At 42.3% G+C, this 11,481-nt stretch overlaps 1 protein-coding gene across 1 annotated transcript; it reads right to left on the bottom strand.

Annotated features, from left to right (window-relative positions):
• Positions 1-2,563: 2,563 nt before the first annotated feature.
• Positions 2,564-10,375, bottom strand: CCN3 (cellular communication network factor 3). The gene is made up of 5 exons (XM_036436847.2): positions 10,176-10,375; positions 9,825-10,050; positions 8,426-8,680; positions 6,790-7,004; positions 2,564-4,075 (listed from the first exon to the last, which is right to left on the bottom strand). Exons 1-5 carry the CDS (start codon positions 10,257-10,259, stop codon positions 3,779-3,781), a joined length of 1,077 nt encoding a protein of 358 aa, XP_036292740.1. The 5' UTR covers positions 10,260-10,375; the 3' UTR covers positions 2,564-3,778.
• Between the last annotated feature and the right edge of the window lie 1,106 nt (positions 10,376-11,481).

Genomic DNA, 11,481 nt, shown 5'->3' with positions numbered 1-11,481 from the left:
GGTAGATCAGATAATATTTTTCAACCATCTTTAATGACAGTTTCAGGAGTGTGTGTGTGTGTGTGTGTGTGTGTTAAAGAGTGGGGATTGCTCTACAAGTGATAGTGATAATGAAAATCATAGTGATAATGATAATGAAAATGATAATTTCAAAGCTTAACATTTATTTCAAAGGATATTTTGTGTTTTGTTAATGCACAATCCATTCATTCTTCCCTTTATTCATGTATTCATCCATTCAACAGGTATACAGTGGAGTCCTACTGTGTGTCACGTACTGTGATAGATACAAAGAAGGCCAGAATACTGGCCTCAAGATGCTTATTGCACTTAGATTTAGTACTGGCCAGTAAGAGGTTGCAGGTTCAATCCCTAGTGGGGGAGGCAGCAGATGGATGTTTCACTCTCACATCTATGTTTTTCTTTCTCTCCCTCTCCCATTCTCTTTGTCTAAAAATCAATTAAAAAATCTAAAAAAAAAAAGAATAAATTCTAAAATAGTGTGAGAAGTACAATATAAAAGCAAAACCTATCTGAGCCCTTTTTCACCACCTCTCATATAAGGCTTCAGCACACAGTTCTTTAACAAAGCTACAAATTTATAGTTGACATTTTTCCCCCACTAACTGTTACCTCTTCCTGGAAGATTCTCTTTGTGATCTTTCAGATCCAAGATGAAATGTTGCCTCTTCAGAAAGAACCTTCTTGACCACCTTGAGTCAAATTAATTACCCAGATATTCTCTATTAGATTGCCCCTGTTTTCATGATCTTTCTAGAGTTTATTTATTGCTATTTGATATTTATTTTGTTTGATTTTTTTGCTTACTGCTTTTTGCCTGCCTTTGCCAACAGTGTAAATGGTGACATTGATTTTAGTGTGTGTGTGTGTGTGTGTGTGTGAGATGACTACATTCTCAGGACCTAAAACAATACTAGGAACACAGGGGCTGTCATTAAGCATGTTTTGAATGAACAAAATGAATGAATTAATAAATGTTTTGGATGCTGGAAAGGGCAGCCAATTTAGCATGAGTAGAAGTTTAAGGAGACCTGTGCTTAAAGGAATTTGTGAAGTTAGCCTTACTTTCCCCCCTGGTTATAAAGGTAGTATATTCTTTGTTTCAAAGTTAGTAAAAAAAACAAACACACACACACACACACACACACACACACACACACAAAAGAAATAAGGTCAATTTGACATAATCACAAATAATATTTTGTTGCACTTCTTTTCATTCATGCTCACAGATACTTTTGAACAAAACCAAATCACTCTTTTCATAACTCTTACCTTTTTGAGGGTAAAGATTTTCTGACATTTTTATTTTAAATGTTGCTTTGTTCTTCATCATAATAGATGTACTAGAATTTATCTAGCCAACCTATATGCTGCACTGGGAAAGTTTCCATTTTGCCATTACTGACAATACTGAACAGCCTTGCAGAGAGATAATATTTGTATGAATCCATGTAGTAGCTTAATTAAGCCAAAGTAAATTGATCTGGGTCCTAGATCCACCAGTTTCTTTTAACCATTTATTTTTAAATTTTACAAAGCTTTCTCATCTGTAATGTGGGGAGGAGAACCTACTTCATAAGACTTTGTGCAAAATAAACAATATAAATAATGAAGGTCAAGTTCTCAGCACAAAGAATGCCATTTGTATTAGCTCCCCTTGATAACTTTCTGCGAATTCCAATTGGCTTTCCAAACTGTCTTAAAGGACAAAGAAACAAGCTAAAGAGATGTGTGGGAAGGAAGCTGAAAAAGGGGAAGAGGAAAACTTTTTTCAAATTATGGAAGAATAAGTATACACCCACAGCATCAGCTATAAACTGTAAAACATAAAGCTTATACTACCTCTGACTCTCACACAGCCCTGTTCGCCTTGCTGATCTGCATCACCCCTGGAAATATGCTTTTTTGGCCACACAGCAAGAGGAGACTGATCAAATAATGCTGGTGATCTAAGCTGCGTAAATAGGAGCATTTAACTGAATGAAAGAAGCCAGACAAGGTGAGTTCTGATTGGTCCAACAAAACGTTCAAATTTTTTAATTTTTTTTTTTAATATTATTGATTTTGGTGAGAAAAGGAGAGGGAGAAAAGAGAGAAACACTGATGTAAGAAAGTAACATGGATTGGATACCTCCTGCACACCCCCTACTGGGGATCGAGGCCACAACCTAGGCATTCTGATAGAGAATTGAACTGGTGACCTCTTGATGCATGGGATAATGCTTAACCAATTGAACCACACCCACCAGGGCAAGAAGTTCAATTTTTAACATATAGCAGGTTTTCTAGAAGAAAATATCAGTATCTGAGTTGTTGGTTTGGGCAAACATTGTGGAGAATATCGGAGGCTTGGGCAGTAGAGAACACCTAACTCAGGAAGAGGTATCCTTCATTTCCCTCATGGTGAGAAGTTGTCATCTCATCTGAATATATCCACTTTGTTTTCAGTGCTTGGTATCTGATTTAATGTGCATATTTTAATGTTGTTTATATTTCTAATAAACAACTTATAAACACAAAGTAATAGCAAAGTCACATATTGATAAGATCATGTTTATTTAGTGCTATCTGACAAGTAGAGAAAGTAAAAAGAATATTTAAAAAATGTATAATTTATATTTATATAAATACTTTTAAGGAGAAAAGTTGAACACATTTGGTGACATTAGGCGAATGTATGCATTTAAGTTTGCAGTCTGTCTTATAGCCTGGCAACTTAGATGCACACACGTCTGCACCGATATCTTGTTTGTGAGTCGCATAAGTAGGGCCGAAGGATAAGTTATGGGCAGGTCTACAATAAATTCTAAGCTCCCATAAAATGTGTGTTCCTGTGCCATTCCACTTATGTCGGCTTTGTTCTTCTGTTTTAAAATTTCACTACAAGCACATTTGAATGTCATCCAAGGTTGTAATCAGGTGCTTTGGCTCTCAGTTTCCTCATCAGTGAGACGAGAGGATCTATGCTGACAGGCTTTGCTTCTTCTGAATGAAAACACTATGGGCCCCAGAAGCCTGCAGCATATACAAATGTAATACATCATCTGTATTAGGGAGAGTTTTCTGTTCAGCTTCTTTCTATTGGAAAGGAGTCAATTTGTCTGACGTGGAGCAAGTTTATGATACCAGTCCATCTAACTAACTGTAACATTGTATTACTGTAGATACAGGTCGTTTCCTAGTTTACAACTAAACACAAAACTAATAAACTCTGGGTTTCAAGTTGAAGAGCTCTGTATTTCCTGGTTCTTGGACTTGGAAGTTCAGAGTTGAGCTACACAAAAAGAGCTCAGCGAGACCCCTCAAGTCAAACCTCAAAATATGGTGAAATAATTATATGAAGACATGGTCAGTATGATGCCGGGCTTCCCTGTGTCATTCCTGACAGGAACATTTTCTTGAAATTACACTAATATATAACAAAAGAAGATGAGTGTGATATGATGTAGTCTACACAGTCAAATCTATATCTGATTTCTTAAATTTATAGACATTTTCATTCGAAGTAACACCATAGAACAGTAAGTCATCCCTAAGCACTATCCTGAGTTTTCCTTGATTCCAAGTTTACAGTTAATCATATTTTCCATTAAAAAAAAAAGACAGCTAGAACTGACCTTATAGGACCACAGAAAATACATAGGACTCAGGGCATGAAATCATAATACTCTCGATTTTTCTTATATTCTTTTGAAGATGGGTCACGCAATAGCTAGGGTCTGCCTCTGTAGATGGGCTTCTCCAGGGACCCGAGTTACATTTTCCCTCTGCTGGTGCTTGGCTTTAGCTCTTGGAGGAAAGCCTCGTTGTTGTGAGGACAGTTGTTGTGACAGGTGCAGGTCCCAATGACCATCACTGGCTTCTTGATGACCTGCCCCGGGGAGCACTGGAACTCCACCTGGATGGTTTTGGTGTTGTGAGGGGTGCAGCACCGGCCATCGCTGCAGACTCCGCAGTACCTGGGCTTGTAGGTATGCAGGCTGGTGCAGTTCTTGAACTGCAGATGAATGGCTTTGAGGGACTTCATGGTGCGCAGACACTTTTTTCCTTTCTGAGAAAGAAGAAAGGGAGTGATGCATGGATGGTGACTTCCTCCCAGGACCATTTTAAGGGTATGGATTTGCTTGCTAGTTGCCTGCCCAATATCCATTGCTCTTTATTCTTTGCTAACAGGACATTAATTTTGTGCGGGCAATGTGGTCAGCTAAAAGTGCTTTCCCAGAATATCTCGGAGCTTAGGACGGCCTTGTGACAAAGTTCTGGCCACTGATACACACGCCGTGGGATTCTGGGAAATTCTTTGCCCTTCAGAAAAGATGCAGTTCTTCATTGCTTCCTGTGTTCATTTTCCTTCCTACCTAGAATGTGGAAATTGTGCCCCATTTTGCACAGTCGTCTTAACTTGGTGGTAAACTAAGAGTAAAAGCATATGTATGATAAAGAAGCCTTTATTATCAAGCCACTATAACAGGGTTTGGTGTTGCTATAGCTAAGTGCATTCTTAGGTGTTATAAAGCAAAAGAGAATAAATTCGGCATCATTGAAAGTCCACTAATGTTTCAAACATTTTGCAAATGTTAACTCATGTTAACCTTATCAACAACATTTATTCATATAAGGAATAGTTAATGTAAAGAACAATTGCCCAAGTTTTACAGATAATAAATAAAATCTTAAAGAGCTAAAGTGATCAGAAAACATCTAGTAATTGGACTTGTCTGATGCAATGCCCATTTCTTCTACCATATGGCTATTTTCCATGAAGGCAAATTAAGTAGAGAATTTATTGAATATTCCATTAGTAATGGTTGATGAAGAATCCTGATATTGATACTTTGACAAGGAATTGACAATATGTTTATTTCCTACTCAGATTTCTTCACTTACTAATTTGCCACAATTCTCTGCTGCTCTTAACCTTCCTGGGCACAGGCCACAGATTGTGGGGTGATGAGACTTGGAATTCTATGGAATCAGTGGCTCTCAACACTTTCGTGTCCATCAAAGTCATCTGGAGGTTTTGCGAAAACACAGATTCTTGGGTCTTACACCCAGAGTTTCTCATGGGGGGCCCCAATAATTTGCTTTCTAACAAGTTCTTAGATGCTGCTGCTGATTTGAGGGCCACACTTGGAGAAGCACTATTTCCCATTTAAGAATCTCTCGATAAGAAAGTAACAATTATGATGATAGAATTTTTCTAAATTCTGGATACATTCCTAGGACCTTTAAGAAATATATTTACCATAAAATATGTTGAATATAACAAATCCCAATATTAAACTTAGTGCAAGAAAACATAAATATTGGTTAAAGAAACAGTCAATAGCATGATATGGTAAAACATTATTTAATAAAGAAGTTAGTGTGTCTGACAATACTTAAGGGTTTCTTTTTTCTTTTTTATATTTAATATTTGGCATATATTCTTGCCATCAATCACAAAAAATACAATGGCAGCAATAATTTAATTTTGGGGTATTTCATGTATCCAGGGTTTTGGTAACAAGGACTGTATGTATATGTGTGTGTAAGGGAGAGAGAGTGAGAGAGAGAAACAGATAGAGAGAGACTGCTTTGTGGGTGAACCTGCATGACCATGTTGCATGTATGTTAGAATTTCCTTATGTGTAGGAACATGCATATAATTTTAGGGATAAGGTATCTCTAAATGTCATTTCCAAATTGATGAAAGAAACAAAGTAAGGATGGGCCTCAAAAAGTCAAATAGCTCAGCAGCTATAATATATAGTGAGTGCAACTACTAGAGGCTCTTATTTTAGCAATACATAGAAATTTTTAAGTAACGATGCCTAATGTTAACAGAGTAATCTATGCCCAGAGCTTTGCTAATTCATTTTATTTAATCCTCATGATATCTTTGAGTAAGTACTGTCAGTGACCCTATTACATGGGGGAAGGAATGGAGGCTTAGAAGTTAAGAAAATTGCCCAAGATCCCATGGCTAGTTGGTGTGGGAAGCCAGGATTTAAAGCCAGGTTAGCTGGCTCCAGAGATATGTAAGTCTTTCATTGCTAGAAACTATTTTATTTTGGCCTAAAGTTTGTCCAAGGGCCCATATAATAATTTAATTTTGGGGTAGTGCATGTATCGAGGGTTCTGGTAACAAGAACTGTGAGGTCATCCGAAAGCAATCCAAGCTTCTGATCTGCATGCCTTGTACTCAGCCTTAACACACTGAGTTGATATAGTACCAGCAAAAAAGGAAAGAAATGTGCTATTTTATTTGGCATATATAGCCTTATGCTGGCAAATATACTAGTTCCACTAAGCTTTTTAAAATACTGAAAATAATTCCCAGACAGCCATTCATTTCTTCATCAACAATGTTTTATCAGGCACACACTATGGACCCGGCAGAATGCTGGGAATGGGGTGGTGAATAAGGCAGCTATAATTCCTACTCTGTTGATGGAACTCAAGGGGTGAAATGCCCTCTCTAAAATCAGTTTCCCTTGGCAACTGAGTAGCTAGTCTTTTCCAGAAATGGAATGAGCTTTGCCATACCCTCAATTGGGGACATTATGATAATTGTCCGGCTCGTACTTCTTTACCTGTGAGCCTGCTGTGAGCTGCCTGGGATATTTCAATACATTAAAGAGATTAAAACAAAAGAAGGTAAACTCACTCACTTCTCTGCCTTTTCTCTGGAGTTAACTCCCTGCTAGAGCTGACCTCTAGTCATCTAGTGTCGCAGTGATTTTCCTAAAGCATGGACTCCAATAAGGCCAGGCCGCCACCTACCTTATCTGTGGGCTGCCTGTGCTCCTGGTCACAGGGCCGCACCATGCAGAGCCGAGTCCGCTTCACCATCTCGCATTGCGGATTCCTGTTGGTGACCTGGGTGGAGAAGCCCATGCCACAGCTCTTGGAACATGCGCTCCATTCTGTAGTCTGTTCAATGCAGTTGATACTCGAGTCAGAGACTGCAACTCCTAGAGTGGTTTCTGTCCTGTAGGCTAAGAGAAATACAAAAAAAAAAAAAAAAAAAAAAGACAACCAGGCAGAGTAAAACGTGAGGATCACAATGTGGTTCTGTCCGTCGTCATCAGATAGAAGGTCTCAGCCAATTCTGTGCCTCCTAAAACTCAGGTGTTTTCAGGGACAGAATGGATTACTCTATTTATAAACCCCTAACAGGTTACACAAAGCCTGGCACATTGTAGGCATTTAGGAAATCTTTGTGGAATGACTGTTAACTTGTCTTTAAGGCTCAGGGTCCTAGCTGGGTGGCTCCATTGGTTGGAGCATCTTCCTGTACACCAAAAGTTTGCTAGTTCGATTCCGGTGAGGGCGCATATACAGGTTGTGGGTTTGATCCCTGATAAGGGTGTGTTCAGCAGGCAACTGATCCATGTTCCTTTCTCACATCTCTCTCTCCCCCTTCTCTCTCTAAAAATCAATAAAAAAAATCTTTTGGTGAAGATTAAAAAAACAACAACAAAGAAACTTAGAAATTTTAAAAATATAGAACAGTTTAGCATCAAGGACCATTCCATAAATTACAGTGTTTCAATATGTGATTTCTTACAGAAAAATGATCATGCTAAAATTTTAATTGAATGAGTAAATAGAACCAACCAACTTAAAATAGAGATGAAAGCAATACTTTGCCTTCGAGAGGTGGAACTGGTGATTTGGATTATGGGATATAGACACTTAGACTTTGATTATGAAAATTTCTTTCTCAACACTTCATATCATGACTTGGGACACATCTTCTCTTTTACTTGGCAGAACTGTCTGTAAGGCATGGCTAATGTCTGCATACCACCAGTAGATATAATCTGGCTGATGAATGGCTTCTAAAATATTCTTTACTGGCTCTTGAGTTTCTCTCCTTACCCGAAACTATTTCCTTTATAAGATGAAACAAAAAGCAAAGCCAAGCCAAGATCCTGACGTGTCACTTGACCTTTCCTGCAGCATCTGGAAAGGTGACATTTCTCTGTGACACCTGTCCAGTGATGAGCAGCATTCTTTAGGGAGGCTGGTTTTGAGAATGCACAGCGAGTGTGCAGGATCCACAAAAGGGAGTGGGGTTTTTTGTTTGTTTGTTTGTTTTTTACTTGTATCGTTGTAATGTGAATAAAGGTCAAGTAGGATGGACTAAAATATACACAGTAGTCACGCAATAAGACCAAATCAGTCCCACTGCTGGAAAGAACCACTGAATCGAGCAGGTTCTCTTTAGAGGAAACTGCATACTTGGCTAGGACTCCAACCCATGGTGTGTTGGTCTCAGTGGGAAATCTGGAATCCACAGCTCAATGGCCAGAAAAGGAGGCCAGTTTCTCATTGCAAATCCCAAAGGACACGCATGCTCCTGCCCACCTATATCCTGCGCTGTAAGCACCTTCAGGTAGCCCGAGTTTCTCACCGGGAAGGGCGTGCAGGTCGCCTAATGCCTCCGTGTCGTTTGCGTCACAGATCCACTTTTCACAGCACTCGCCGGGCACTTCAACTTTTCTTGGAACCGGGCAGTCAGGTTGGGGTAGTAGCAGGTCCTCGTCACAGCGAGGCACACAGCCAATCTGCCCATCTTGGCAGGTGCACTGGTATTTGCAGCTGGGCTGGAAGGTTTCTCCACTTTGGTAAATGACCCCGTCGAACACACAGTTATCTCCCTCTATGGCTAGAATAGTGGGGAGGCGGGCAGAGAGGGAAGGGGAGAGAGGAAAACAAAATCACAATGTCTTGAGGATACCACATAAGGTTTGCGGCATGTGTTCCAAAGCCCAAGTGTATTGTCTTGTTGAGAGAGTCTATTTTTTTGTTTTGTTTTGTTTTGTTTGTTTGTTTTTTTTACCCACCTCCAGTAGAGAGCTATCCTCACAAAGGGCTCTCTGAGCAAGAAAGAGCCTTCAACGCCATCCAGCCCTGCCACTCATTTTATGGATGCAGAAAGAGGTGTACAGCTGAGAAATGACCCTCCCAAGGTCCCGTAGCCATGTTCCCAATGCTAAAGTTATTCTGCAAGAAACTCCTCAGATTCTCCTCATCCAGCAGCTTAGAATTAAAAAAAGAAGGAAGATGAAGAAGAAAAAAAGCACTCATGTTTTCCAAATAGGTTAACTGGTCACGTTGGGCAGAGAGTTAGAATTCCTTGGCATTCCAGCACCCACACACACACACACACACACACACACACACACACACAAATCATTATGAGCTCGGGGCTATTCCAAGCCTCTAATCCAGGGAGGCAGGGCCAGCCTCCAACTAGATGGTGCACCACGTGGAAAACTGATGCCCAACTAATTAAGTTTCACAGCCTGCACTGGCTGGCCACCTGCCTTTGTTATTCACAGCCCAGGAGAGGGGTTACATAGTCTTCTCAGGAGACTGCAGGGAGGGGGGCTTTGGCTCAAATAGGACAATTACAGGTGTGAAAACAAACCTGCTGGACTGCATTGGGGGAGCTGGGAGCCAGAGAGTGAGCCCTAGGGTCCATCACCCCCTAGTGTCCCCCTGGACATCTCCAAAGAAAATGACTTCACTGGCCCTTAACTCTGCTCTGCTCCCCATCCATCTGGTTCTTCTCTAGGGAGGCAAGTGATTGAATGCTGCTCACCTCTGGCTTCCGGCGCTCCCCCAAACCCTAGTCACTCCCAGCCCATGCCTGGCACACAGTAAGCACTCCATAAACACCACCCATAGCATCCTCATGCCTGTGATTATTTGCGAATCCCTTTCTGGGAAGGGGGAGGGATAGGAAAGAGAGGGCAGCCCCAGCTAGCCTCAGAGAGAAAGGTCCGGGGTGGAGGGGGCAGGATTACCCATGCAGATTCCAGTCTGGGCGCTGGGGTCCGCTCTGCGGTCACAGAAGAGGCCCCGGCTCTCTTCGCAGGGCTCCAGCTCCGAGCAGCTGTCGCCACGCTGGCGGGCACACACCAGGCAGCAGGAGCAGTCGTCCAGCACCGCTCTCACCCCGGGGGCGCAGGTCGGCGGCGTCTGGGGGCACCGGGCCGGGCACGGGTTTGGGCAGCGTGGAGTCGTAGCGACCTGGGGGCCACGGCGAGGAAAGAAGGAGGAACCTCTCAGCAGGATCATCAATGAGGCAGAGTGACCCAGCGGGCCGCCAGGGAAGGCAAAGTTAACCAGGGACACCTAAAGGGTGCGCCACTTACCTGTCCCAAGAGATGGAGGAGCAGGAGAGCCAGGCAGAGGCACTTCGTGGGCAGACTGGGGCTCATGCTTTGCGCACTCTGCATGCTCAGGCTTTTTTCCTCCCGCTTCTGCAAAACAGAGACTTTCCACGCTGTGGATTGGCTCTGCTCCCTTCCCTCCAGGTCCCGAGATCGCCTTCCTTCCCCAGCGCCACCAGCGCAGGTTTTATAGTGCGCTCCCCGGACACGCACAAGCCGGTTGGCTGCAGCGCAGGGAGGAGGGGGGATCCGCTGGGTGGGGAATGGAATGAACCCCAGGGTTGCCATGGCAATTGGCCTTGGGTGCCTCTCTCCTTAGGGCGTGGCATCAGGGCCTGCAAGTGCCTGTGTGTGGCGACTGGCTCGTCCCAGAGCGCAGGGTGGGGCTGGGTGGAGTCCCCAGGCCGGGACCCAGGGCTCCCCGAGTGCGTGGGAAGGAAACGCCCGTTTCCTCCTGGAAGCTGCTCTGCCTTCCCCCAGGACTAAGACAGCGCCACATCTCTGTCCTGGCGGCCCGGGCTGGGCTGCAAACGTGGGGCTCTCCTGAAGGGAGAACGTGAGACTCTCCTGAAGTTTGGGGCCATCTGTGGGGGCTTGGCCAGAGGCCCAGGGATTTAGTCATAAGGGAAGCATGAGCAAGTCTGTCACCCTTTAGGACACTCTCTGAATGTGTTGTGGGAGAGGGGCAGGGGGAGAGGGAAAAAAAAAAAAAAGAGAAACAGAAGAAAGACAAAATGGGGGAAACCCCAGAAAAATAAAATAAAATAAAATAGGTCAGCAGTGATTGGATAGGGGATGCTATTGGCAGAATGGCAAAGTTCATTTGACTACTCATTCCAAACCCCACTGATTCCCAAACCTCCAGTTCCTAAGTTTTTATAGGAATAGAAGCAAGACATGGTAAAATAAGAACACAAGAGCTTGATATAAATACACACGTTCTGCCTGGTGGATAAAAACCTTGAAACACCTGTTAGATCATGGCTGATGCCCAATAGCCCATCTCAAAATACAAGAGATTAAAAAAAAAAAAAATATATATATATATATATATATATATATATATATATATATATATATATTTTTTTTTTTTTTTTTAACAGAGAGAAAGGTAGAGAGATAGAAACATTGATGAAAGAGAAACATCGATCAGCTGCCTCCTACACACCCCTCACTGGGGAAGTTCCCGAAACCAAGGTACATGCCCTTGACCATAATTGAACCTGGGACCGCTCAGTCCTCAGGCTAACACTCTATCCACTGAGCCAAACCAGTTTCAGCTACAAGA

The sequence above is a fragment of the Pipistrellus kuhlii genome, unplaced genomic scaffold (assembly GCF_014108245.1).
Source record: "Pipistrellus kuhlii isolate mPipKuh1 unplaced genomic scaffold, mPipKuh1.p scaffold_m20_p_14, whole genome shotgun sequence".
Classification (NCBI taxonomy): Eukaryota; Metazoa; Chordata; class Mammalia; order Chiroptera; family Vespertilionidae; genus Pipistrellus; species Pipistrellus kuhlii.
The sequence above is the reverse complement of the archived record's forward strand: the minus strand, read 5'-3'. Positions and strand labels throughout refer to the sequence as shown.

Coding starts and splice junctions, on each gene's coding strand:
- CCN3 (XM_036436847.2), bottom strand. CDS start 10,259: ATGCAGAGTGCGCAAAGCATGAGCCCCAGTCTGCCCACGAAGTGCCTC. Junction 8,681..9,824: donor CCAGACTGGAATCTGCATGG/GTAATCCTGCCC, acceptor CCACTATTCTAG/CCATAGAGGGAGATAACTGT. Junction 7,005..8,425: donor CGACCTGCACGCCCTTCCCG/GTGAGAAACTCG, acceptor TATTTCTCTTAG/CCTACAGGACAGAAACCACT.